At 48.5% G+C, this 27,843-nt stretch overlaps 9 protein-coding genes across 9 annotated transcripts; 7 read left to right on the plus strand and 2 right to left on the minus strand.

Annotated features, from left to right (window-relative positions):
• Positions 1-308: 308 nt before the first annotated feature.
• TERG_06847 (uncharacterized protein) lies at positions 309-6,012 on the plus strand (the record flags this gene model as incomplete). The annotated part of the gene is made up of 3 exons (XM_003232810.2): positions 309-4,726; positions 4,783-5,061; positions 5,123-6,012. Exons 1-3 carry the CDS (start codon positions 565-567, stop codon positions 6,010-6,012), a joined length of 5,331 nt encoding a protein of 1,776 aa, XP_003232858.1. The 5' UTR covers positions 309-564.
• A 970-nt stretch (positions 6,013-6,982) lies between these two features.
• On the plus strand, positions 6,983-8,868 carry TERG_06848 (uncharacterized protein; the record flags this gene model as incomplete). The annotated part of the gene is made up of 5 exons (XM_003232811.1): positions 6,983-7,064; positions 7,167-7,198; positions 7,273-7,352; positions 7,417-7,498; positions 7,576-8,868. 5 exons carry the CDS (start codon positions 6,983-6,985, stop codon positions 8,866-8,868), a joined length of 1,569 nt encoding a protein of 522 aa, XP_003232859.1.
• Positions 8,869-9,399: 531 nt separating this feature from the next.
• On the minus strand, positions 9,400-11,389 carry TERG_06849 (uncharacterized protein; the record flags this gene model as incomplete). The annotated part of the gene is made up of 1 exon (XM_003232812.2): positions 9,400-11,389. One exon carries the CDS (start codon positions 11,387-11,389, stop codon positions 9,809-9,811), a length of 1,581 nt encoding a protein of 526 aa, XP_003232860.1. The 3' UTR covers positions 9,400-9,808.
• Positions 11,390-12,074: 685 nt separating this feature from the next.
• On the plus strand, positions 12,075-12,467 carry TERG_12460 (uncharacterized protein; the record flags this gene model as incomplete). The annotated part of the gene is made up of 1 exon (XM_047751415.1): positions 12,075-12,467. One exon carries the CDS (start codon positions 12,075-12,077, stop codon positions 12,465-12,467), a length of 393 nt encoding a protein of 130 aa, XP_047607059.1.
• Positions 12,468-12,695: 228 nt separating this feature from the next.
• TERG_06850 (uncharacterized protein) lies at positions 12,696-15,866 on the plus strand. The gene has a single exon (XM_047748680.1). The coding sequence runs from the start codon at positions 14,727-14,729 to the stop codon at positions 15,324-15,326; it is 600 nt and encodes a 199-aa protein (XP_047604668.1). The 5' UTR covers positions 12,696-14,726; the 3' UTR covers positions 15,327-15,866.
• Positions 15,867-15,951: 85 nt separating this feature from the next.
• On the minus strand, positions 15,952-18,163 carry TERG_06851 (uncharacterized protein; the record flags this gene model as incomplete). The annotated part of the gene is made up of 1 exon (XM_003232814.2): positions 15,952-18,163. The coding sequence occupies exon 1, from the start codon at positions 17,014-17,016 to the stop codon at positions 15,952-15,954; it is 1,065 nt and encodes a 354-aa protein (XP_003232862.1). The 5' UTR covers positions 17,017-18,163.
• Positions 18,164-21,390: 3,227 nt separating this feature from the next.
• TERG_12461 (uncharacterized protein) lies at positions 21,391-22,252 on the plus strand (the record flags this gene model as incomplete). Its single annotated transcript, XM_003232816.2, has 2 exons — positions 21,391-21,726; positions 21,866-22,252. The coding sequence occupies 2 exons, from the start codon at positions 21,391-21,393 to the stop codon at positions 22,250-22,252; spliced, it is 723 nt and encodes a 240-aa protein (XP_003232864.2).
• Positions 22,253-22,489: 237 nt separating this feature from the next.
• On the plus strand, positions 22,490-25,144 carry TERG_12462 (hydroxymethylglutaryl-CoA reductase (NADPH); the record flags this gene model as incomplete). The annotated part of the gene is made up of 1 exon (XM_047751416.1): positions 22,490-25,144. One exon carries the CDS (start codon positions 22,490-22,492, stop codon positions 25,142-25,144), a length of 2,655 nt encoding a protein of 884 aa, XP_047607060.1.
• A 1,103-nt stretch (positions 25,145-26,247) lies between these two features.
• On the plus strand, positions 26,248-26,658 carry TERG_06854 (uncharacterized protein; the record flags this gene model as incomplete). The annotated part of the gene is made up of 2 exons (XM_003232817.2): positions 26,248-26,380; positions 26,471-26,658. 2 exons carry the CDS (start codon positions 26,248-26,250, stop codon positions 26,656-26,658), a joined length of 321 nt encoding a protein of 106 aa, XP_003232865.1.
• Between the last annotated feature and the right edge of the window lie 1,185 nt (positions 26,659-27,843).

Here is a 27,843-nt window from a genome sequence, read left to right on the forward strand (position 1 = left end):
TTGGTTGTCTTCTTTTGTCTTCGTCCGGTTGCACCTTTTCCTCGCGGTCTCTTTCTTAGCGTAATGCAATAACAAGGTTAGACGTAAAATACCACTTGTCCATGTAAGATACTTGTCAACTAATTACATCATAACCTTCATGATGACTAATTAGCATTTGACATGCGCTAGTCCCCTTTAGGTACTATGTTTTCCTCTTCGCCTTTTTTTCTCCCCGCGAGAAAATCAACAAGCAAGAAAAGCACAAAAACAAGCGACCAAGCGACCAAGCGACGAGGCCACGGAGCGACGGAGCAACAAAGTCACATCTGACAAGCGCTAAGGAGTCAGATATATACACCTGTTACATATAACCCCGGCCTCTTTTCTCCTGCTAGATAGGTCTCTAGTGTGTTTACCTGCGATTCTTCACTTCAAACATTTGAGTCGCAACTTCGCCGCGCCCATACCTTATCATATCCCTGGACCAGACCTGCACAGAGAAGCATGGGACGCTATGCTTAGGCCGCATAAGGGCAATATCCGTTATAACACCGCGCCGTCACACGTCTCCCGCCGTCAACGATGTCTTCCAATCCTCCGTCGCTGAGAAGAAGGGGTCAATCCGAGCTGGCTCCGGCGTCATATGGTCCGCTACGGCATGGCTCGACCGCTTCAACAAACTCATCACTTTACTCAATGTCGTCCAATTCATATGTGCCCAGTCGGACAAGCACCGTCTCGTCTCACGCACCCAGCGACTTTATGCCAGACACACCTGAGCGCAAGACGGAACAGCGTGGACGCCTGGGAAGCTTCGATACCCAGATGAGTGCTGGAGAGACATATGGAAATATACGTCGTTCCTTGAGGCCTCTGCCACAGGCTCCCAACGGTACTCCGCCAAAATCGAGGCCTTCCACATCTTCTTCCTGCCATGGAAGGAGTCAGACAATGAGTGGTCTCGTTCCGCAGCCCGAGTTTACATCACCTCACTCAAAATCGGGGCGCAGCCAAACACCCGAATTTACTTCACCTTTCTCGAAACAGCTAAATAGCCCGTCTTATGACCATATAAGTCCGGTGATACAGGAAAAAGACGAGCCTCTCGAACCGCGGACTCAAAGTATGCGCCGTTCTCACCATACACGTACGCAGTCTACTCCTCATGCAACGCCATCTTTACAGACTTCTTTCACTGCGCCAGAGCTCCAGACTTTCCAAAAATCGAGAACCGGACATCTCAGGACGCTTTCCCAAATAGCTCAAAGTGACAGTGATGAGTTTGCCATAGCTACAGCATCACCGTCTGTTGTCGGCCTGCAGGGACGCCGCCGACTCAAACGAGCGGACTCAGTCCGTGGAGGCCCAAAAGCTGCTACCGCTTCAAAACGAGCCGGTGTCTCTGCCTGGACTGCGACGAACTGGATGGATAAACAACGTCGGTTTCTTCAGGCCTACGAGTATCTATGTCACATTGGAGAGGCCAAAGAATGGATAGAGGACGTTATACAGAAACCCATTCCACCTATTGTCCAGCTGGAAGAGGCACTACGTGACGGTGTCACCTTGGCCGAGCTCGTTCAAGCATTATACCCACACCGCACTCTTAGAATATTTTATAGCCCAAAGCTTCAATTCCGCCATTCCGACAATATTGCACTATTTTTCCGCTTCTTGGACGAAATCGAACTCCCAGAAGTTTTTAGATTCGAACTGATAGACCTTTATGAAAGGAAAAACATTCCAAAGGTTATCCACTGCATCCACGCGCTGTCTTGGCTCTTGTATAAGAACAGCGTTGTCGACTTCCGCATTGGCAATCTTGTTGGTCAACTAGAATTCGAACACCATGAATTGGAACAAACACAACGCGGCCTTGATCAGGCAGGAGTGACTATGCCTAGCTTCTCTGGCATGGGAGCCAAGTTTGGCGCCGAGCCGGAGCCCGAACCAGAGCCTGAGCCCGAGCCTATTGAAACAGAAGAAGAAAGGATAGCTAGGGAGTTGAACGAAAACGAAGACTCCGTAGCTGACCTGCAATCACAAGCTCGAGGAGCACTCCTTAGGCTGCGACTGGGAGATTTGATGCAAGGACTATGGGACGAGGAACACTTGTTAATAGATCTGCAGTCTAGAATACGTGGCGACTGGGCCCGGCAGATAGCCGATTATCGGTTGGGTATGCAGAGATTTGCTACAGACTTGCAGTCGGCTGCTCGAGGATTTGTAGTTCGGATGCGTCAGAAAAACGATCAATACTGGTGTACAGCCGCAGAAGAGCAAATCCTACAATTCCAAGCTTTGGTCCGAGCCAAAAAAGCAAAGGCTGAAGTGCAGCACATACATACCCTGGCACGAAGAGAAGAACATGGTATCAAAAGCTTCCAAGCAGCTATTCGTGGCGCTCTTGCAAGGAAGCTGGAACACGATCGATACGAAGAGACCAAGGATGCCGAGGGAACAGTTCATTTCCTTCAGTCTGCCATTAGAGGAATGCTCTTACGGCGCTCAGTTCAGATAGACAGGGGGCATCTAGAGCAAGAAGCCGCCGCTGTCACTGACATACAATCAATTTTTCGTGCAATTGCTACCCGGAGCAGGATAGAGGATCAAAAGGCTTCGCTGGCCATGTTTAGCCAAAATTGGTTAAATATCCAGTCTGCAGTTAGAACGAATGCCACCCGTTGCAAGATCGAAAGGGATAAAGCGATGTTAGCCAAATCTATCCCTAGTTGGTTAATCATCCAATCAATGGCTCGGGCAATCGCTGTTCGTCATAGAGTTGAAGATGAGAAGGCCACCTTGGCCCAGTTTGCTCCAGTATGGCTGAACATCCAGTCCATCGCTCGTGCAAATGCGTCGCGCAACAGGATAAATGGGGAGAAGGCTCTGTTAGCCAAATATAGTCCCAGCTGGATGGACCTTCAGTCAGTTTCACGGGCCGTAGCCGTTAGGAGGAAAATTGAACAGATGAATAAAGAATTCAGCAACCATGAAAAATCAGTTATCAATCTTCAAGGTTTCATCCGCGGACAACTACTTCGTGCTGATGTCGAAGCCTGCAAGTGCGCCCTTGTCGCCAGTGCTGATAGCATTACTTCACTCCAAAGCAGCATCCGAGGTTTCCTACTACGACGAGCTCAAAACAAAGATATGGAAACTTTACTCGATGAGAACCATACAATAAGCCGCCTACAGGGACTTGCGCGGGCAGCCTTGTTGCGAATAGACGTTGGTGGGCTATTAGCAGAACTCGATACCTTCACGGATGAAGTCACCCATCTCCAAGCTGTATCACGGGCTATGCTAGCCAGGGCGGATGTGGACAGTCTTTTAGGCGAACTTGAAGCCGAGGAGGATTTAGTTCTTGAACTCCAATCCCTTGCCCGGGGAAGTATGGTTCGTGAGCGTTTTGCGGAAAAGCAACGGTTCTATCGCGAAAACATGGAGAAGGTTGTCAAAGTCCAAAGCTTTGTGAGAGGCAAGATTCAAGGACAAGCATACAAAAGCCTTACAAGCGGCAAGAATCCACCCGTCGGCACGATAAAGGGATTTGTGCACTTGTTGAATGATAGTGACTTTGACTTTGATGAAGAGCTGGAATTCGAGAGACTGAGAAAAACAGTCGTTCAACAAGTACGACAGAATGAGATGGCAGATCAGTATATAACGCAATTGGACATCAAAATTGCTCTGCTGGTGAAGAACAAAATCACCCTGGACGAAGTGATCAAGCATCAGAAACATTTCGGCGGACATGTCGGCGCTGTCTTGTCGAACTCCGATATTGCCTCCAAGGATCCGTTTGATCTTAAAGCACTCAACAAGACATCCAGAAGGAAGCTAGAACATTATCAAGAGCTCTTTTTCCTCCTCCAGACTCAACCACAATATCTAGCCAGAGTATTTCGACGACTGCGAGAGCAAGCCGTCTCCGAGCGCGACTGTGACAGGATAAAACATCTTGTCATGGGACTGTTTGGCTACTCTCAAAAGAGACGTGAGGAATACTACTTGATCAAGCTTATTGTACGCTCAGTGAAGGAGGAAATAGACCATTCGGCTTCACTTCAGGACTACATTCGATGCAACGCGTTCTGGACAAAGTTGTTGGCTGCGTACATCAAGACGCCTCGAGATAGGAAATTTACAAAGGATCTATTCGGCCCTCTAGTCAAGGAAGCTATAATTGATAATGCTGATCTCGATCTAGAAAGTGATCCCATGCAAATCTACCGTTCTGCTATCAACAACGAGGAACTGAGAACAGGAAAACGAAGTCGGCGCAGACCAGACGTCCCCAGGGAAGAGGCAATCAGAGACCCAGAGACACGAGAAACTTTCATCCGCCATCTCCAAGATCTTCGTGATATCGTCGACCAAATTTTAGCTCTCTTGGAAGATTCGTTACATCGCTTACCATTTGGAATACGGTTCATTGCCCAGCAGATGTACGAACATTTGCTAGCTAAGTACGAGGAGGAAGATAGAGGGTATATCCTGCAGCTAGTAGGACAATGGGTATGGAAAAATTACCTTCAACCTGCCCTTTTGGATCCTGAAAGGTCGGGTGTCGTTGAACGGGCTTTGACGCAGGAGCAAAAGAAAAATCTGGGGGAGATTGGCAAAGTGATGGGTCAAGCAGCGTCTGGAGGGTTGTTTGGTGCCGAAAACGTCTATCTGCAACCCCTAAACACTTATATTAGTGAATCAATACAGAGACTTGGAGGAATTTGGGGAAACAGTAAGTAAAACTTTCCTTTAATGCCTCAACTTCGCAATGTCTAATACGATTCATAGTTATCACCGTCCAAGATGCGGAAACTTTCTTTGATATTAACGAGTACAACGACTTGTATGCCAAAACGAAGCCAACCTTATATATCAAAATGTCCGACATTTTCTCAATCCATCAACTTATTGCAGCCGAGGCTCCGTACATATGTACGAGCCCCGAAGATACCCTTCGTGAAGTGATACGCGATCTTGGAAGTGTGAAGAGCAATGAGAACGAACTCATGAGCGTCAGTTCCTCTGAAATCAGCCTTACATTGACTCCCAAGTTGCATAATATGGAGGGTAAGTGGAACATACACCCTGGGAGTTTGTTGCAGGAAAAATACTAATTTCTGGGGTACAGACCCGGATGCGGAAATCAAAGCGCTCCTTGTTGAAACCAAACGATGTATCCTATACATTATTCGTGTTCAATCAGGGGCCAATTTGCTCGAAATCCTGGTCACACCACCAAGCGTTGAGGATGAAGAACGATGGGCAGATCTCGTCCGCGACGAGTTGTCGGCTGGTGACCGAAAACGCGGCGCCTACTCTGACACAAACACGTTAATTGATATTGGTGCTATGTCTTATACCGAGCTGAAACGAACCGCTCTCCAGCATATTGTTGAGCTTGAGAGAGCTGGAAGGATAAGTCGACACAACCAGTACCAGGATCTGCTGAACGAAATCGCTGTCGACATTAGAACAAAACATCGACGAAGAATCCAGCGACAACGAGAACTTGAGAATGTCCGCTTAACCTTGGACCGACTGAACGACCAATCCAGCTATCTTGAAGGGCAATTAAAGACATACAACGATTACATTGAACAAGCCATGATCACTTTGCAAAACAAGAAAGGAAAGAAGCGATTCTTAATGCCATTTACAAAACAATGGGATCATGAGCGAGAGCTTCAACGTTCAGGTCGTGTATTCAAGTTTGGCTCCTACAAATACTCTGCCCGAAACCTTGCAGATAAGGGAGTTCTCGTCCACTGGAAAGGCTACACGGAACGTCAATGGGACCGTGTCGATCTCACAATTTCAAGCAACGCAGTGGGTATCTTCACGATTGACGGCAGCAGCGGCAACATGATGGTCCCCGGCGCAAATGCACAGATTCCACTGGATGATCTACTGCAGGCCCAGTTCAACAACACGCAGTTCATGGACTTGTTTGAGGATCAGCTGCGCGTTAACGTCAATTTGTTCCTGCATTTGATCATGAGAAAATTTTATAACGAATAAGCCACTGGCACAGGTGGACTGGGTTGACCGGTTTTCTCGTGCTTATTTTCTTCTTACCCTCATCGCTTACTACTACCATTTTAACTCCCTTTTGTTTATGTCTTCTTTTCCTTATTCCCCCTTTATGTTGTTGTTCGTTTCGGTGCTTCTATACCATGGTGACGGTGCTGGAATAGCGGTTTAATGATGTCGCTGTTTTACGGTTTTCTTTTTTTATCTATTCTTTTTGTCTGATGTTTTACTTTACCCAAGATATCACTCCCTGCATCGGCATATATCTAGTTTCCATTACGAGGTATCATGATTATGAACTGGACATTCGTTTCCTGTATGCTAGCTTTTTGGCCCTTGCCTTTCTGTGCTGCCTGAACGGAGATATGTGTCCCGGTGGCACAACGTTTCTCTTCATGTGTAGGTACCTGTATGAAATAGATACTTCGTTCCAACAGTAGATAGCTTTACAATCCATTACAATTTATGTATTGTACGATTCTGATGATATTTGTTAGCAGTTTGTGGTGCATTTTCGTTGGCGCCACCCCTGAGCCTGAGGCCACTTTCAATGGGGGATGCTGTTTTGTCACGTTGTGATCGGCGAACACCAAGGACGCGGCCAGGAAGATAACGAGTTAAAACCTCCTTCGCTACTCAACTTGACAACAACCAACGCCAGCATCGTCGCCCAACGACATCAACCACTCGAGGAGTGAAACGCTTCCGCCTTCAATATCCTCCGGCATAGTGCGTTTTATGCGATTACACCCTTCATTCCAGCTACAGCCTCGGGCATCCTCCGTCTATTACGACTTTCCGCCATCAAACCAACGATCACCCTTTGCAGCAACACTCCGCGTCTGACCAACCGCTCTGGAGAAACGCCTACAGACAGTATACGGCGCAGTTGATCTATAATATTTCTTTGCTCCTTTCTTTGGAAATAGTATTTGAGTCCAGATAAGGTCCATTCGTCATGGACTTCAATTCGTTGAAGGACCAGGTCAGCAACCTGAGTCTGTATGATATCAAAGCAGGCGTCCGCAAAGTACAAAATGGTACGTGATTTGATTAGGAATATAATCCTGTATATGAGACTTGCCAATACTTGGGCCATCAACTGTTGTGGTTTCATTTGACTAACTCTGTGATCTGTCTAGCTATGATGAATTACACTGAGATGGAAGCAAAGGTCAGCGCCCTCTCTGCCATACGAAAAACTACCCAAGCTCTGTGGCTAACGGTTAATTTTACTCGAATTTATAGGTCCGGGAAGCTACGAACAACGAGCCTTGGGGTGCATCTTCGACCCTTATGCAGGAAATCGCAAACGGAACACACAGCTAGTCAGTTCCATCGACAGTATCAAACTTCAAAAAACGTCAATGGCTAACTGTTATCTTCATATAGCCAACTGCTTAACGAGATAATGCCAATGATCTATAAACGTTTTACGGAGAAATCTGCAGAAGAATGGCGTCAGATATATAAGGTATTGGCCTACATCCCACCCTTCTCACGGTATAAATTGTTCGAAGGTTGTCTAACACAACATTTTACATTGTTTAGTCTCTACAACTGCTTGAGTTTCTAGTCAAGAATGGTTCGGAAAGGGTTGTCGATGATGCACGCTCTCACATTTCACTTTTGCGAATGCTTCGCCAATTTCATTATATCGACCCCAATGGTAAAGACCAAGGAATAAATATCCGCAACCGGTCTCAAGAACTTGCCAAGTTGCTAGGCGATGTTGATATGATTCGTGCAGAAAGGAAGAAGGCAAAGGCTAATAGGAACAAATTCGGTGGATTCGAAGGAGGAATAGGCGTGGGCGGATTCTCTGGTGGAGGGGGCAGCTCCCGGTTTGGTGGATTTGGCAGCGAAGATGCGAACTTCGGAGGCTTCAGCGGTGGAGTATATGGCGATGGAGGCGGCTTCAACGGAAATACCAGCGAATTCCGGGATGCTAGTCGGAGGTCAAACCGGTTTGAGGAGTACGACGAAGGTGATAATAGCGGATATTCAGCCCCTCGAAGAAGTGAGCCAACATCTCGACCCGAATCCAAGCCTGCTCCTCCGAAGGCGCCAACCCCTGATTTGGTCTCTTTTGGCGACGATGATGAACCAGTGGCAGCACCCTCCGTCTCCTCCCCTCCTACAAAGACCTCGTCCACCACAAAACCCGTTGGTTCGAGTGGTTTAACTGAGCTTGCAGCTCAGAGCATGGATGATGATGAATTTGACGACTTCCAGTCCGCTAGTCCTACCACGCCGGCCACGAATACACTACAGTCGCAGTTTGGCTCAATTGCTCCTCCATCCGCGCCAACCCAGACCCAATTCGCTGCTCCAAAGCCCGTTTCAGCTGCTCAGAATGCAAGCCTTAACGGGCTAGCTGCCTTCCGATCCAATCCCCAAACACCATCGGCTACTGGCACAACGTCTCAAGGATCAAGCATAGGGCCACTCTCGCCCACTACGCAGTCTCAGCCACCCAAGCCAACCACCTACCAAGCTTCGCAGCCGAACTACTTCACATCTATTCCCACGCCTCAGTCCAAGCCATTAGAGTCGTCCAATAAATTCGCTACAAAATCTCAAACTACAGCCTCTTCCAAATCAGGCGGTGATGCATTTGGGAGCCTATGGTCTACCGCTAGCGCCAACGCTGGTATCAAACCAACAACGCAGACTCAGAACAAGGGCCCAAATCTCGCGAGCATGGCTAAGGAGAAGGCAAGTGCTGGCATCTGGGGAACACCTAGCTCAAGTAGCTCTCCACAAACCTTTAGTGGGACTTCCAGCTCTCAACAGCAGAAGAAGCCTAGCGGAGGAAGTGCGCTGGATGATCTTCTTGGCTAAAGCGCGCTCCATAGCTAGACGCTCTTTGAATAAACCTACGATAGAAGTTCCTTGGGAGAATCTGATCGTAGCTTGGTCTTCTGGTATATTTTACTTCAAAATTGGGTTGTACCTTCGTCGTGAGCTTGGTTGCTAGCTTGGTCCCTTTGCTGGCTCAATTTAAATACCGCCAGATTCTTCATCCCTTCCAGTTCCCATGTAATTATTCCTCCAAGATCAGATATGAACTAGTTCAGCCAAAAACCCAACTAACTGTGTATCCTAATCCTACATTGCTACCTCGAGATGTATGAAGGTCTATATCAGGTTTGGCCCACATGGAACTAAGTCGATTCTATACTTATAACAACCGTGTATGCATACTGTACTCATTCATTTAAAGTATTGACCAATCCCCCTTTAGCCTAGCCAGACGATTTTATGCACGTCTTAAGCGAGGATATACACCCAACATGCAAAAGAGAAATAAAAAAAAAAAAAAAAAAAAAAAAAAAAAAAAAAAAAAAAAAAAAAAAAATGAACATTAAAATAAGGAAAAGAAAATGAAAGAAGAAAAAGGCAGATGATGAAGACAAGAAAACCTAAACGGGATAATGATGTGGGCTAGGAAATGGAATCAATCAAACATAGGAGCCGGAGCTGAAGAAAGAGATGATAAAAGTGCCCACATACATCAACCACATTAGAACCGTCTCAGACAGCGTATTCGTGTTTTTCACGAAGAATTGAAGGGCATATTAAGTGAGGATCAGGTGTGGAATCACGTTGACTAGAACACATTCCATGATTTGAAGGCATATGGAGGGAGTATGAAGGTAAAAGATGAAATTGTTTGGCACTCGTTCTCATAATGCACACCAGGTATCTCGTTTATTCGTCCAGGGTAAACAAGAAAAGAAAAAATCATGACAAGAACACAAGAATCCTTGAAACGAGGTCCTTAAGCCGACTCAGAGACTCGTTTAGACACACTCTTGGTTCGTTTTGCTGCACCAGAGTTGGAACGGGCCAACTGAGCTTCTGAATGTTCAATTGCGGGAGGCATGGACCTGCTATGCTGATGACCACTAAGTAGGTGTGAGGGGTAGGGGTTTAGGTCTTTGCTGCTCGTTGAAAAGGTCGACACGACTGGAGGATGCTTTTCCCTTCCTTTGTCCCTTTCAGTTTCTTTGCTTTGTGTAGTTGGTGTGTCCACTTCTTGTGTTCCACTATCAGTCGCATCGATTTCAACCGGTACGTGGGCTTGTGCATCCGTATCGGCAGTATCACTAATATGAGCATCGTTCAATTGCGAGGCCGGCAGAGTGGTGGCGACCGGTGTTTGTTCGGATTCACTTCCGGCAGTATTAGGGTCGATCATATTCAAATCGCCATTGAGAGAATTCAATCCGCCTTCGATATCCCTGACAAGACGTACAAATTCCTCAGGAACCAGTCCACTTTCTCCAGTCCTTGGGTCTTCAGCAACGAGCCATCCCTGGCCATGGCGATAAGAAACCAGAATTACCTGGCCTTCTTTCAAAGGAAGCTCGTTTTCGTGCTCGCGAGTGAAATCGAAGAGAGCAACGGCTTTACCATGCATCTCCTCATCTGGAGAAACGATTGTAAATTGATAGTCTCGCGAGTATCTAGAAGGGTCGTTCCACGCATCGTCGTCTGATATATCGTCGTCAGAGGCTAGTTCGAAATCTCTATCGTAAGCCCCGTGGTTATGAGCGGAGTTACCTAGACCGGCACCTCCAGCCCCGCCTTGGTCACCAAAACCCGGGTGGTATGAGCGTCTGCCATCCCCTGCTGGGTAGGTCACGTACTCTCCTCCTGGTCCATCATCATCCGCGTCTTCGTCTCTAATATAATATGTCTCGCTTCCATCTCCGTTAACACCAATCAAGACACCCTTCTCAGCGTCACCATTATTGTCGGGGTCACCAAAACCCGACCCTTTGCGTCTGCGTGAGCCAGGTCTACTCTCACTAGAGTGGCCGGACTTATACTTTCGATGCCGTGAGGTGGTAACAACGGGGCTATGTAAATCTTCGTCTTCACTATATGGAGGTCCATCGCCATACGCTATCGGAGGTAGTTGTTGCTGGCTGTACATCGTACCTGGGTCCCAGTTTGGGGCGGGCCAGTGAGCGCGGGTGGCGTCCAGTGAAGAAAGGGGCGCATCTGAAATCCTCCGAGATTCGTGGACTGGTGTCGAAATGCCCGAATCTTTGGGAGGTGCGCCATAATGAAGAGGGTGACTGGGAGGATAGGCAAAATCCCGAACCAAAGCGTAAGGCAGGCTTGACTGATAAACAGAAAAGGTATTAGAAGTGGCAGAGGTTGGACGTGAACGATTTTGCGAGTTTGACTTGTTGGAGTGGACGGATAGTCGGTTTTTTGGGTACGACGAAGGTCTTTGTAGGCTCGTCCGCTTAATGGTAGAGGGCGGCAGAGAGGCCCGCGATGAGATCGATGAAGGAGCGGACGCATCGAATTGAGGCGGCGACTGTGACGATGCCATCGCAGTCGCCATCTTAGCGATTTTTTGTGAACACTTGAGCCAATGATGCCACCACTATGACGATTCTGAGCTGGTATGACAGAGAATTAGGCGCAGGCAGGCGCGAAGCTATATTCGGTCACTTTGGTGGCTCGACTGTGCAAATCCCACTGAATCAAAGGGGCTGCAGTTGAAAAAGGTCTGCGGAAACGAAGTTGGTGGGCAAGCCAGCTAGCTGGTTCAGTTGGCAGCGTAAGTCGCGAAGTCAGAGGGGCTTGTCCACGACTAGATTTCGATGAAGGCGGGGGAAGACACAAATGCGACTGTTCTTCCTCAGGCACAGGTTAGAAGCAGTCCCAGGCAATAAAATCAGCTGTCCAGCATATCAGAACATGCTGTTTGTTATGATACTAAGGCAGTAGGTAAAAATGCCTCTAGGCCCGCAACAGGTCGCAGCAGAATTAGCCGCCGGTGTGCCGCTCGAGTCGTTTGCGTATCTGTGACCTTTCAGCTCGGTCAGAAGCCTCAGGACGGAAATGTAGCCACCAGCACACGCATATGCAAGGAGGTTGACACGTCTGGTTTAAGGAGAAGCTCTTGATCTGTGTCCTCAGGGTGGGAGCGAGGCTGTCTCTCTGGAGGGCTGGCGGTGCTGGCTGTGTTTGGCAGACGATGGAAAATCGACGTGGGAAGGTACCAGAATTGGTATGGTTGAGTTATGATGAAACACACCAGGGTCGAAATTGGCCAAACAACAGCTAGGCCGAAATTCCACAAGCGTCCCACAGGATTTTGGGGTGGACCAGGGGCTTGGAGAAGGCAAGGAAGAAAAAGAAAACTTGGCCAGGGAAGCAAGGTGATAGGCAGGGCTATTTATAGAGCCAACTCGAAACCGTTTCAAGGCGACTTTTCACTGTTCCATGGGCCGGCTGGTGACAGCTTTCATGGCAGAGCAGCCTGGCAGCAAGAGAAAAGAGGAAGAGACCACACGAGGCGACGGTGCAGATGGATATCAGCGACCAGACAGCCGCGAAGACGTGCAGAGTTGGTGGTTGAAATTGAAACTGACGTCGAGCGGAAGGAAAATAAAAGGAGGCTCGTAGTCACATGACGGTATGCTTACCTAATTTATTCTTTCAATTTCTCAAATCGCGACGTCGCTTCGTCGACCAAGTCAGTAACTAGTAGTAGTACTGCGTACGGCGTATGCAGAAATCCCAGGGGAAGCTGGCGGGAGAGACGAGATAGGCGAAGAAGCAGGGCCGGAACGGCTATTCAGCTGGCCTACTACGAGGCCGGTCGGAGGATCCTCGAGCTGCTGCAGACGGCCCCGCGTCCCTGAGCCGCCCGTTTGCGCGTCCCGACAGAGCTGCGAAGACGCCTAGTCGTCCTAATTGCTGTCGTGTCTGCAAAATCAACTGGTTGCCTGCCTTGACGAGCTCCTTAATTTTTTTCGATTTCTTGATACCATCCAACACGGCCAACTCATGACGCCGATGACGACATGTCTATCTCCTGGAAATTAAAAGCCTCCCCAGTCAAGCTTTACCAAATCGGCCCTCCTAATCGAGAGATCTACCCTGGTATATACTCAACCCTGATCATAGTGGGGAAAAGGAGGGAGGTGACTCCTCCCTCCTGTTTCTCATATTGGTTTTGCGACCCATGGGATTGGACATCAAATTGTATAATTCCCTGGGGTAATGCTACTTAGTGATATGTTTCTACATATATACTAGGGCTTACTACTCACCCTCTTGGATAAACATAAGTTTATCATCCCCAGCTCATCTTGTCTGATCTAGGCTAATCTAGACTGATAATGAATAGCTACTTGCTAAGTTACTGCTGAGCCCAATTCTCCATTTCTTAGCACTCTCTTCTTGTTTGTTTGCTCCAAGGACATATTGCTTCTTTAATAGGGGAGTACTATCCGTTTGGTCCTAGATATGAGAGCTATTTCAACGGTACTTTCAATATTTACTACTTGTGCTTAGCAAGCAGTATCTATTATGATAATTAACTTCAAATAACTGTACTTTTTTCTTTATTATGCGCTCCCTGTGCCATCAAGGTGCATGGAAGGCCAGGTTATTGTTATCTTTCACTATACATAACCCCTTTCTTAATTGAATTTTAGACGGATATTACCGAGCTACCTATTCTATGATATATTTAGTGAAGCGGGCGCTTTCCATTGTCTTTCTAGCATAAATGCTCTGAAATCTCAAGTTCTTTCTTGAACTTCTACTTCTTTTCTTGACTACCCACAGCCTCTATCCTGCCATCCCCTTTCTTAGATCTTTCTAAATCTCATATGTTTCAAATTTACACCTGTCACAAATTCTATTTTTGATTATTCTCCTCTTACATTCTGCTCAGCCTTTGAGCTTTCTTCAGGTTCAACAAGATGTCCGTAAATCTGGATACAGGCCATATGAAAGGGCGCTTGGAAAGTGACCCTGAAAAGGCCAGCCCCATAAGCGAAACAAGCCCATGGAATGACCTCGAGAATGACTACCCAGAAGGGGGGAGGACCGCCTGGCTAACCGTTGCCGGTGCATCTGCCACGCTGTTTGTATCCTTCGGCTGGGTTAACTGCGTTGGAATATTCCAAAACTACTATCATACTCACCAGCTGAAAGCATACACTGAATCAGAAGTGGCATGGATCTCTTCTCTCCAAGGTCAGTTACCCTCAAATACCTTATTTTGGAAGTCTAACCCCTGTTAACTTGAACCCAGTCTTCTTCATGTTGTTCTGCGGTCCATTTTTTGGCAGGATCTTTGACAACTTCGGCCATTCTTATTTAGTTATGGTTGGGACTGCTCTCCACGTTGGCGGCCTTTCTATTGCAAGTTTCATGGATACCTATTACGGCTTGTTGCTTAGCCAAGCTGTTTGTTCAGCTTTGGGGGCATCGATGGTGTTCTACCCTTCTGTCGCTTGTGTAGGTCCTATATATATATTTTACACTCTCCCTATAACCAAGCTACCCTCTGCTCTAACCCTAGGTTCTTCGCTTTAGGTATCAACTTGGTTCTATAAACGACGAGCTGCCGCATTAGGCCCCGTTGTTGCAGGGTCTTCTCTCGGAGGTGTAATATTTCCTATAATGGTCATCCACCTGATTCCTAAATGGGGTTTCAATTGGACCATGCGTGCCTGTGCATTACTTATTCTATGCTTGCTTCTATTCACCAACTTCACACTCAAGTCCCGTTTACCACCATCCAAACGACGCTGGCATATTTCTGAAATGACTCGACCGATGAAAGAACCCGCCTTTATAGCGCTCGCAGCAGCAGTCTTCTTCTATTACTGTGAGCTTGACTATTCTATCCCATTTCTACTCTTTTATTAGCTAACATGCATTTAGGGGGCATGTTTCTCCCTGTAACTTATATCGTTGTCGCCGCTCGCAAAAACGGAATGTCACAATATATGGCCAACTACATGGTTCCAATCCTCAACGCTGCGAGGTACGAATTCACATTCTATCCTGCTGGTCATATGAATACCACTAACCTGCATGGCTACAGTATCCTTGGCCGTACAGCACCCAACGTCATCGCTGACAAGGTTGGTAGATTTAATGTTATGATAGTCATGTGCAGTATAACTTCACTTCTTATCCTCGGCCTTTGGATGAACGCATCGAACAACTTAGCCATGATCCTCTTTGCAGTTTTCTTTGGAATTTCATCTGGCTCAGGTGTCGGTCTCACCCCTGCCCTCGTGGCCCAAGTGTCTCCCATGAAAGAGATAGGCACTCGTACGGGACTGATTTTTGCAATCGGATCATTGGCTGGACTCAGCGGATCACCTATCGGAGGCCAAATTATTGAAGCAAGCAGTGGGTCTCTGCGCTATATGATGGTATTTGCTGGAGCGAACTGCATCATTGGCACTCTATTCTTCGTCGTTGCTAGACTCAGCTTGGGTGGTATGAAGATAGCCAACGTCTAAATGCAACCTAAAAGATAAAAACGGGTGATAAGCAAGAAATAGCGATAGCTGGAGATAGGGGCAGAGATGGTTGAAATTCCCCGCTGCAGAGGTTGCGAGGAGATAATGATTTGGATGACCAGAAAATTTCTTTGGGTTTGGAAAATGGACGATGGGAAAGGGCCAATATTGGAAATTGATCTAGCCATGGAAGATAAAGGGTTTATGAGAATTGATAGCTATCTAGGTAATTGCCTAATTAGAGGACAGAAGGAGATTCGAGGAGAATTAAATTCAATTATGAGCGACGAGATAAAGAAAGAACTAGCTAAGAAAAAGTTCGATTGCGACTACCTGTAGATAGTGGAGTATTCCTTCCACAAGCAAATGCTACACACATGGTAAACAATAACAAACGCCATTCCACAACGCCAATCCCAAACGCCATGCTTGCATATCAATCACCACTCCGCGCGGTGGGTATCACAAACAGATTCAACAGATCTAGACTCATCGAAGGCCAGGTATATTTTTCTTTCTATTGAGTTGCGTAATTGGAAATAAAAAAAAAAAAAAAAAAACACACGGATGTGGACGCTCGGATTCAGCGACGGGACGAGAGGCAAGTAACTACCAAGGTGGAGTCCTAGGAGAAGTTGGGATCGCGGCGGTTGCGGCGCGACCTACGCCTAGTGACTCTGGAATTCCAATTATGTTGAGTGGGTGTTGGAATTGGAACGATTGAACCTTCGGTAGGAGCATCCTCGTCAGACGGCGACGGTGGAACCGAGGTGGAAGAGACAGCATCGACATCAGAAGGGCCACTGTCCACTTGCTGGTCGAGATTGGTAAGCAGTGAAGGAACTGCAGCACGGTTCAACGGCTGACCATCGATGTAGTGGACCGTTGAAGTTGTGGCTGTCTCACTCTTGGACGCGACGATGTCAATATCCATACACGAGGTATAGATCTCTGTCTTTCCATGGGGAAGGTTGGGATCTACCCCCGGGGCCGTCGGCCAGTCCCACACAAAGTACATCGATAGGACGTTTCCAGGGACGGCGTCCGAGGGCAGTCTTAAGACGTGTTGGCATGCCACGTCTGCCCCCATAAACTCGTCAGGAACATGCGGGTACTTTTGTTGCCGTTCCGTTGAAATTCTGTCACCATTGATTTGGTAACAGCGTCCGTCGTCGAAGTTTTGGCGTGAGAGAAGCTTGCCTCGTCCATCGCCACCTGTTCCGTCCTGGTTCCATACCCCGTGGATGTCTAGGAACTTGTCATCCGGACGGGGTTTGCTGGTACCGTATACATGGACGGTTCCGCGGTTCTTAGGTTTCCCGGGCTGGGTATCTGGTAAAGTGACATGCCCGTTCTCCCGGTACAAAAGGGCGACAACGTCGCCAGGTTTAGCCTCTAGTCGGGGCCAGCCCTCCGTCTGCTGCTGATTCCGTTGGGACGGCATGCACATGTGGTCGCTGGGGATAATCCCAACATTTGCAGGCCGCCCATTCGGAGGGAGACGACTGGTCATCAAGTCGTCGTTGAATCCTTGGGCCGTTCGAGAGACATGGCCACGGATGTAGCCAGGTTCGCCAGTAAAGGATCCGTTACTGGCAACGACATCCAGCTCCTCTACCCAGCTGTGAGAATGTGCCAGGGGGGCAATAGCGAGTAGGTAGAGAAGAGTTGATAGAATTCTGGGTGCCATGATCAAGGGTTTGGTGGAGTGATAACCCTTGAGGAAGAGGAAAGAAGATGGGAAAGATAAAGTGGAAATGTTGTTCGAGTTTGAAGTGAGGTTCGCAAGGAAAAGGGATATTTGCGAATGTGTCTGTAGTAGAGTAGACGAAAATCTGTGATATGAAAGGAAGAGAAAAGGAAGAGGAAAATGAAGGGAGTTGAGGAGATATTTATAGACGATCCTGGGTGGCGAATGGCTATGAGCAAGAGCGATCCCAGTGTTTTCGATTATGTCAATGATGGCAAGTTCGATAGAGGAGAACTGAACAGAATCAGTGATTGTTGAAGTCGATGACGTCAAAGACTGATGATGCTGTAGGAAGGAGCGCCTGGGTAGCGATGACGACGCTGATATCGAATCCGTGGTTTGGATGTAGCAGTTGCGAGGTAACAACAGTCCGTAAGGTTCTTTGGGCAAGCATGCAGCAGTAGTCGTATGAACCAAGAAAAAGAATGTTGTGGCAAGTTCTGCAGCAGAAAGAGAGTTGAAAAAGTAAGAAAAGAAATCTTTGGTATAGGCAAGTAAAACTAATATAAAGAAAGAACAAAAGTGTATCAATAGTCAAGTGTGAATGGAAAGAAAGTGTTGACCAGCAACACTAAGAGGCATTGAATAGGAAAATAAGTATGAGAAGAGAAGAATATGAAAATAGTTATCCGATAAAGGTGAAGATAGCACAAGCTGTCACTGCCACCCTATATATATGTACATATTTTGTATATATTTATAGAAAGTGACATGGGTAGACTGAAGAGTAGGAGCAGACGGGTATACAATTGACCCTCTGAGACCCTGCTCATTCCACTGAGCTAATGGCAGCCAATCAACCAGAGAAGTGTGATCTTTTGCCTGACATGTTACCTGGTAATATGCCCACTGCGATGTTTCAACCCATGGCTCAGCCCTTGGAAACTCGGACCAAAACAATAATGCATTGAACCTAGAACGCAGAAACACCCTTGCCTGCGAACCATGACGTCCATCTGCTGCGGGGTATAACAGTCCAAGCTGAGGCCAATTATTGGCCCGGCTTGAGCAGGATGAGATGCCTGGAGACAGTAAGGCAGGGGTTGTCTGCATCAAGCAGCCCGGGCGCTTGACGGTGTCGATAGTGAAGTTTCGAAACTAGGAGTTGAAGTCGCAAGATCTGGCTTGGCGCGGCGTCTGGTTGGCTCTCGACGTTGCGCCTCTTCCCGTACTTTAACCTTATTACAACCACCGAAGGCGCTTATAGTTGAATTAGCCTTTACTATGACGGCGTTGACTGATAACTTTTGCCGCAGCGTGGGAATGCAAGACGGTATGACGGAATTTTGCATTCAGGAAGGCTTCGGGTCGAGCAGGTGGAAGACGGAAGAGTAAAGATGGGAGATGCGAGAAGATGCATAGAGAAAGAAATGCGGACGCTGGGAGCAGCTACGCGCCGTCATGGGCCAGTAGACAAGACGGCGCGTAAAGAAACAGCAAGGCCGGGGGCCCTTCCATGAAACATTCTGCTCAAACATTCTCTATCTTGTGATGGACTACTGGTAAAATCCTTTTCTCTTGTTCGATTGTTACTCCGTACCTCCCTTGAGTGACGACAACTATTATGGCGGTGATAAGCGGAGTGTACTATTGCAACGACAGGTACGGTCTTCTACATCAGTTTATGCTTAATTTAACCTCTACAGCGCAGACTGCCATGGAAAATGCCACCTGTATTATGGACTATGATAGTAAGTGAGCTGATCTCTAGGATTGGAGACCATCCACAGGTCATGGGAGGCTAGGCTTACTTGAAACCAAATTCTGCACAACAGCGGTTTTCCGCTATGCATATTATCGATAAAGCATGTTGAAGCTCTGAATAGTCGTCGTCATTGCAGTCGGCTCCGTCACAACAATCAACCTTTTTTCCCTTACAAACTTCAGGAGATTCCGATGGGACAATTCTAGGAGACCCTACGAATCAACGTCAACGATCCGAAGCTAAGCATTTTTAAAGCTCTGTTGATGATATCATGTTCCAAAATATCTATCAACTGTAACTGCGCGGCGGCGAGGTGAGGCGTTAGATTGAAGAGACGGACGCCGTGGATCGTCTGGGGCAGACCTCACGTCATGGCCGGCTTACGTTGTGCTACGTTGTCCTAGTATAGTGACGGATGATGTGCCGAGGATTGGCCAGAGCATAGCTAGCTGTAAGCTATTCCACTCTGGCCTGCTTTCAGAGTGCTTCCTATGCAGGATCATGCATGAGTTGTCCAGACTCGATATTGAGCACAGACTGGACGATACCAAGGTACGAGAGCTCGTAGCGATACGGTATCTCTTTATCATTGGAGCCAGCACGAAGCATTTCATCTCTTGGGCTTTCTTCTGCTTCTTCTCCCTTCTTGTTCTGACTTACTGAGTTCGATTATAGCGGGCTTCCTTCTGGTCCTCATTCTTCTATTGGCTGACTTCGCCAACTCATCTTATGTAATACATACATATTTCACGTGATTACATTAGAATGTCACATATCCCGCTGATTTAATCAACAGCATCCCCCTTTCCTCGATGGCTTCTTCATCCTTCACAGCCCAAGCAAGCCCAAAAAAAAAAATAAAAATAAAAAAAAAAATAAAAAACGACGCAGCTAACCAGATGTTTGCCCGCCGTGCCGCGGGCTGCTGCTTGCATATCCCGGCCAGGCTGGCAGGCTGGATGTGAATGAACAGATCGACTACTCGATGCGGGGTAGGACGTTAACGGCGTCTCCCGCTACATAATAACAATGATGAATGAATGATGAATAGTTAGCGAGTTACATAGGGGAGTACTTTGAACAAGCTAAACGGCTACGAGGGAACAATGTGGAACAATAGAACTACCAGCGGCGCCAACCTGAAGCGGACGGGCGGCGGCGACTAGACAAAGAGCAAGTCTTCACGCATGACTCTGGACTCCCGGGCTCTTTACCCTTCCCGGCCGTCGTAAAGACTGCAACGGTCGCCGTCTTCAGACCAGCCCAGCAAATAGTTACGCATCCAGCCGGGCGTCGTCGTTCCTCTGCCCGCCGACCACCGTCATCGCCGACAGCCGCGGCCGCCGTCGATGCAACACACCCGGCCCAGCCTTGCCCTGTCCTTCCTGTCATCCGCAACCCTGCAAAACCGTATATAGCATTACATACAACACGATGCACCACCTACACCTACCAAACTGCCTGCCTGCCTGCCTGCCGCCGCCGCCGCCGCCCTCTTTTTGCTCGTTTTTGAGCTGCTAAAAAACCCGCCGATGATGAGGTCACGTGATGGTTGTGGCGTCCAAATTTTTGGGAAAGAAAAAACTTTTTTGGTGAGAAAAAAAAAAAAAAAAAGCGCGAAGACGAAGCAGAAAAGGAGATGTAAAAGAAAAGAAAAGAAAAGGGATGGGACGAGGATGAGAGAGGAGATGGCTAGCTAGCGAGAACGATGGCGGGAGGAGGAGGCCTAGCTGGAAGTGCCCTTTTTAAGTAGTTCGCTGCTCGGCGATATTATCAAATATTAAATAATGCCTCCCCCTGCTGGCCGTCGTTAGTTACTCTGTATATATAAATAACGCCCCCTGTAAGGCTTCTTCTGTAGGGATTCTTGACGCAGGACCAAGGACTTTTTCTTTTCTTTTCTTCTTCTTCGTCCTCCTCGTCTCCTGCAGTCTGGTTGATCCGCCGTCAGACATTTTCATGGTTGTTCAACAAGTCTGAAGGGAAGAAAAATAAGATTCTCCACAGGGTTGGTGGCATAGCCCAGCTCAGCTCCATCATAGCCAGCAAGCATCAGGTTTCCTCGCGGCCAGGTTTTCTCCTCTATTGACGACATCCATCTCTCTGCGTGTGGAGAGAGATCTGGCAGCTTGTTGAAAAGCCGCTCGCCCGCCCCCGTCGCATTATCAGCCACCCCTGGCACCGTCGTCTCCCCAATCTTAACCGCTGGGCAGCCTCCCCCTAATAATAATAATAATAATAGTCAACCTCCAGGGTGTGTGGTTCCTTTTTTATTTCGTCTAATAATAATATTGCTTGACTCCGTCGCCTGGCTGACCGCTTCGACCCTGTCCAAAGAAAAAGACATCTCTAGCCTCGCTGAAGCTCCTCGCGGGTTTTTGTTTGATGCCGTTTGTCTCCCTTTAAATTACCAAATATTGCGGCCCCTGGTCGCTTCTGCCGGCCTCAATTCGCAGCTTCAACACACGCACGAACGAGTCGAGACGATACCGAGACCGAGAACGAGAAAGCGAGAGACAGACAGACAGACAGACAGACAGACAGACAGACAGACAGACGGCGGGTTATGCACATGAGCCATTGAGCCAGAAGGGATTTTTTCAGCAGCCATGAGGGGATTTTCGCTTATTCCTCGCCAGTTTCGTGGGGACGCGGACGATGCTGGAGAGCCTGGATGGCTCAGTCGACAGGTGACGGGAGCGCTGCAGTCGGTCTCGCTGAGGGCCTGCAGACACCCCATACACACGATCGTTGCCATTGCGCTGCTCGCGAGTACCACCTACGTCGGTCTTCTGGACGGCAGCCTGGTCGAGTCGAGCAATGGGGCCGGCGCCGGCCAGGTCGACGTAGCGTCAATCGTGGGCGGAGGCAGGAATCTACACCTGGGCCAGGATACGCAGTGGAGATGGCAGGTCGACAATTCAGCTCAGGTTGATACCAAAAAGGTTACCTTTTTTTTTTTTTTCTCTCTTTATCTTTCTCTCTCTTGCTATCTCTTGCTATCTCCTGCCATCTCCTGCCTGTTTCTTTTCTATTTGCTTCTTTCATCTGGTTGACTATATGCTGACTGGGGACGGCTGCTAGGTGTCACAGCATCTTGCCATTGCAACCTTTGTGTTCCCCTATTCGTCCTCTGGGTCACCACAGTCTCCTCCCCTTGCAGAGAATGTGCCGCTGCCGGCCAACAGCTCTGCCAAACTCATCCCGTATACCCCCAATGTTCTCTCGCCCATTTCACAAGATACGCACCTGGCCTACTCGCTCCCGTTCGATGAAATACCTTACTTCCTCAGGTCAGTGCAGGAGATCCCTGACTCTGTCAATGACCCCGAAGGCATTGAGCAGAAGAAATGGATTATGAAGGCTGCGCGCAGCTCGGTCTCCGGGTCTCATGTTGCCATGCGCAATTGGTTCTCTGATGGATGGAACTCCTTTGTTGACTTGATCAAGGTATTTTTCTCTCCCTCCTAGTATCTCTATTTATGTCATACATTACAAGGGGGCTGACATGATATATTAGCATGCGGGAGACTATCGATATTATTATCATGGCATGGGTATGTTCCATGCACTTAACCTTCGTATCGCTGTCTATCCCTACGTCGTCTTGGATCTAAATCTTGGTTGGCTGCTACCGTTCTCATCTCCGGAGGGTTTGCATTCCTCTTCGGCCTGCTCGTTACCACCGCCCTCGGTGTGCCCATTAACATGGTCTTGCTTTCCGAAGGACTTCCTTTCCTAGTTGTCACTGTCGGATTTGAAAAGCCCATCATTCTCACTAAGGCCGTGCTTGAACGCAGCCGCCCACAACCAGCTGCAGCCCCCAACGGTTCCGCTGCCAAGCCTGCTACACCGGTACGCTCTATCCAAGACGCTATCCAGCAGGCAGTCGAAGCCACTGGATTTGGCATCGTTCGAGACTATCTGATTGAAATTGCCATTCTTGTTGCTGGTGCTGCCTCGGGCATCCAGGGTGGTCTGCGACAGTTCTGCTTTCTCGCTGCATGGATCTTGTTCTTCGACTGTCTCCTACTCTTCACCTTCTACACCACCATCCTATGCATCAAACTTGAAATCAACCGCATTAAGCGGCATATTGACATCCGCAAAACCCTCGAGGAAGAAGGTATTACCCATCGAGTCGCCGAGAAGGTTGCCTCCACCAGTGACTGGCCTCGGATGAACTTTGACGGGAAGGGAGGCAACTCGAAGACCAGCGGAGCCACCAGCATTTTTGGTCAGAAGGTCCGAGCAAGCAGCATCCCCAAGTTTAAATTCCTCATGGTTGGAGGCTTCGTCTTGATCAACCTGCTTAACTTGGCCACCATCCCCTTCCGCAACCGCCAAGATGGCTTGTTGATGCCTGTTCTATCCAAGGTGTCCAACGTTCTCTCTCCCGTCCCAATCGATCCCTTCAAGGTTGCCGAGAATGGCTTGGACGTCATTTACGTTAGTGCAAAGGGTCAGCAAGTCGAAACTTTGGTCACCGTTCTTCCACCGATGAAATATCAACTCGAATACCCTTCTGCATACTATGGCAATGCTAACCCCAACGTTGACCGCCTGCTCGACACCGACTACAACCCTGTCCTCGACGTTGTAGGCGGCCGAGTTCTGGAAAGCATCCTGAGGTCCCTCGATGACCCAATCATCAGCAAATGGATAATCGCAGCTCTTATCTTAAGTTTGATTCTTAACGGCTATCTCTTCAACGCTGCTCGCTGGAGCATCAAGGAAGAACAGTCCTCAGCTTCCTCGACCCCGTCCGAGTCTCCTACACCGGCTCCTGCACCCGTGAAGGTTGAGCGCAAGCCCATCATCAAGGAAGACGGCACCCCAAGAACTCTGGAAGAGTGTGAGCAGATGCTCAAAGACAAGCTTGTCACCTCGCTTGATGATGAAGAACTAATTGAGCTCTCCCTTCGTGGTAAGATACCTGGTTATGCCCTTGAGAAAACTATGGAGCACGAGAGTATCACTCGTCTGCAAGCTTTTACCAGGGCGGTCAAGCTTAGACGAGCTGTTGTTGCAAGAAACCCTGTTACTGCCGCCACCAGTGCCTCCGTCGAGAACTCTAAACTACCATACGAGGGGATGAACTATACTCTAGTTCACGGTGCCTGTTGTGAGAATGTCATCGGTTTCCTTCCGCTTCCTCTGGGTGTTGCCGGACCTTTGGTCATTGATGGACAGAGCTTGTTTATCCCCATGGCTACTACTGAAGGTGTTCTCGTCGCTAGTACTAGCAGAGGCTGCAAGGCTATCAATGCAGGCGGCGGTGCTACTACTGTCTTGACCGCTGATGGCATGACTCGAGGCCCCTGCGTGAGCTTTAGCAGCGTCTCTCGTGCCGGTGAGGCCAAGTTGTGGCTTGACTCTGAAGAGGGCCAGTCTATAATGAAAGCTGCGTTTAACTCTACCAGTCGTTTCGCCAGACTTCAGACTATGAAGACAACACTGGCCGGAACTAACCTCTACATTCGATTCAAGACCACCACTGGCGACGCCATGGGTATGAACATGATCTCTAAGGGTGTCGAGAAGGCGCTGTCTGTAATGGCCAACGAGGCTGGATTCGAGGATATGCAGACCATCTCTGTCTCTGGCAACTTCTGCACGGACAAGAAGGCTGCTGCCGTTAACTGGATTGACGGCCGAGGAAAATCCGTCGTAGCTGAGGCCATTATTCCGGCTAATGTTGTCAAATCCGTGCTCAAGAGTGACGTCGACTCTATGGTTGAGCTTAATATCTCCAAGAATCTGATTGGAAGTGCCATGGCTGGTGCCCTTGGAGGGTTCAACGCCCATGCATCCAACATCGTTACTGCTCTCTTCCTAGCCACTGGCCAGGACCCTGCCCAGAACGTCGAGAGCAGCAATTGCATCACTATCATGAAGAAGTATGTATCTCCATCCCTTTGTATCCATAATGGCACCTTTTCGCCGATTACTAACATTCTTTCCAGCGTGGGTGGTAACCTACACATCAGCGTCTCCATGCCATCCATAGAAGTCGGTACCATCGGCGGCGGCACCATCCTCGAGGGACAAGGAGCCATGCTCGACCTGCTCGGAGTCCGTGGTGCACACCCAACCAACCCAGGAGACAACTCCCGCCGTCTCGCACGCATCGTGGCCGCCGCCGTCCTTGCCGGTGAGCTCAGTCTCTGCGCCGCCCTGGCAGCCGGCCACCTTGTCCGCGCTCACATGGCCCACAACCGAAGCGCAGCACCTGCAGCACCAGCGTCATCAACATCTCCCACTGCTCCACCAACTCGGTCGGTAACCCCCGTCTCAGCTGCCGTTGGCGCAGCAAAGTCTGCGAACAACCTTGCCATGACGGCCGTGAGCGATCGAAAATGATATTCTTAACTGACCTGTCGCAACTTTAAAAAGAACCCCGTCGCCTGGTGTGAGGATATAATGCCACCTATTCTATTTAATTTCGCATCACTTACATTTTCTATTAATTTTGCCCCTGCCCATGATAAAACGTTTTGATTTTGCACTCCCTTCATGTTTTTTCCGCTGCCTCGGTTTTCTGTCTTTCCCCTATCCCTGTTCGGCTGATGGAAAAAGACGGCGTCATTCTGCAGGTCTTTGAGTCTCGACTTCCATTTCGGACCTTCAGCTTGAATGAGTTGTTTTTGATTCATTTCTGTCTGTTGCATGGGGTAACTGCATCTTCGGACTGCTTTGCTATACCATTTACCCTCTCCCTCCGTAGACTTCTTCACGGTAGAAATGGAACCAACCTTTTATGCTTGAGGTAATCCCCCGGGCTTTCATACACTATTTTCTATTGCAGCATCTTCATCCCAACGTAATCAACTACGAAACCGTAAAATAGATAGTATTAATAATACGCTTCTATTCATGGTTATCGCCTTATACAGGGGGGCAAAGCACATTCTACCAACCTACCAGTAAAAGGCGTTACTGTTAGCGAGCTGGCATGGTATCATGCAGCTCCTTCTTGATCTAAATGCAGTATGTATGTATCTCATGCTTTATGTAGCCGTTGCGGACTTGGGTACGTCTGCAGCTTCTCCCACCATCCGCTCACGATTGTCATAGAATCCATCCACATGGACCCTGAACTGCCACACCGAAGGCAGGGCCCGTTTGCATGCCCAAGTTTCAGCTGGCCACGTCGCTTCTACCGCTCTCTGATCCACCAATGCAACTATGAGACCCTCTGTGGGTGCCTTCAAGCGGCGGGGTTGTATAGCGCAGAGGCGTGGTTAATCACTCAAAGTGAATCATGTCGTGAACAAGTCTAGGCTAAATAATATCAATGATAAGGATTCATTCCATAGAGAGGCAGAGGTATTTAAGGAATGTCCTTTCCCCCGTGTTCTACCACTCGTTCGTCCTTATCCTGTCCATACAGAGCATCCTCTCTATCACAGCAAACACCTCCTTTTACCAACTGCCACCACCAACTACCACCACCAACTACCACCATGAGCTTCCACGAGACCGCTCGAGAAGTCCGCATCGAAGACGACTACGTCCTCGTCGCCGAGCTTCGGAACGATAATGGCGACTATGTCACTGCCCGTCTTAACCTCAACGAGGTCCTCGGAAACTTCAACGGTATGTCCTTGGTCATGCTCTTGTCCCGGCACATATTCAAAGCCGTGTCCTAGATGACTGGCCAACTGACTGACTGTTGGACTTTGACAGGCTCCTTCTCCTGGGGAGAAAGAGACTTCTCCAACAGTGCTTCCAACATCTGGCTCCAGTTCGACGAGGCAACTAACCTGCCAATTCTGCGAGCGACGTTGACCACTTCCAACGGTGAAGAGGTTGCCAGAGACGTTAACCTAGCAGAGCGTATCACCAACAAGAACGGCTGCTTTGAGTTGCAATAGATTGTTTCCCAGGTTGATCAATCAGCTTTAGTCCTTTTTTAAATAGCAAAAATACATCTCCCAGTTTCCTGGAGCAAAACTCTGCCAGAAAGTGCCGACTTCTCTTCGCTTGTGTCGCGTGGTGTTAACCTGTGAAGTCGACATGGTCTCAACGGCCAATCGGTTTTCCACCAAGTCTCCATTTTTTTCTCAGCCACAGGGCAACATCCCCTTTTGCGGGAAGGCCCGTCTCCAGCTCTTGCTTGACCTTATTCTGATCATGTACTCCGTGCTCCGTTTGGTAGCCATGCCGTACATCTGGCGTATTTTACTGTGATGCCTCTGTGATGTTGTGGAACAACACTTTGGTCCAGCAATATCTCGAGTATGCTGACAGTTCCGGCACTTCATTAACTTGACAACGATGCAATGCATACGAGTCCTCTGGAGACAAGTCGCCTCGCATCTGTCTAAGCCACAGTTTGCTAGTTAGTTAACCCATGTGGGCCAGTGGAAATTACGGTGAACAGTGGGAAGTCACCAAGCTCAACAGACAGGGCATTCGTTCTGTAGCCGAATATCCGTATCCGTAGCCGGTTAAGGAACTGGCAGTAAACGGAGCAATATTATTGAATAAATGACCCAAGCTTTTTTGGCGGAGGGCCATTCACTGTATTCTGTTAGAAGGCTCCTTCTCCTTTTACCAGCACCGACGACGGCCGACTTCAACCTTTCAGTTCTTCCCGCTCCCGTTTGTCCGAGACAAAGGTAAAACAAGAATTAGAGCTTGCTTTGAGGTAAAATAATCCTCCGTTGCAGGGGCTCACGGCCTGACGGAGACATCATATATTAGGCAAGGTTCGAGGTAAAGTGGTTGAACCGCAAACTGATAACCGCTGTGGCATGCTTCGTCTCCAAGTTTCATGATGCGGGAGAATTTTCTCACAAACGCATCCTAAAACGTAGTCTGTGGTTTGTCTCGAACAGCCCACCCTGGTAAGCTGTGTCTTTGTCTCTTTGTATCTTCTGGGAAGCGAGCTAAAGCGGTTTGTGCAGCAGCATAGCATCCATGCCACCCCTCCGCAACCACGGACCCCATCCTGAGGGCTGGACTGGGCTCTTCAACGAGTCCAGGTCCAGTACTCCAGTCTCATGGGTCTGCAGCCTGGAAAATCGATTATCCTTGAACCTCTTAGCCCCACCCGC

This window comes from Trichophyton rubrum (assembly GCF_000151425.1).
Source record: "Trichophyton rubrum CBS 118892 genomic scaffold supercont2.8, whole genome shotgun sequence".
Lineage (NCBI taxonomy): Eukaryota > Fungi > Ascomycota > Eurotiomycetes > Onygenales > Arthrodermataceae > Trichophyton > Trichophyton rubrum.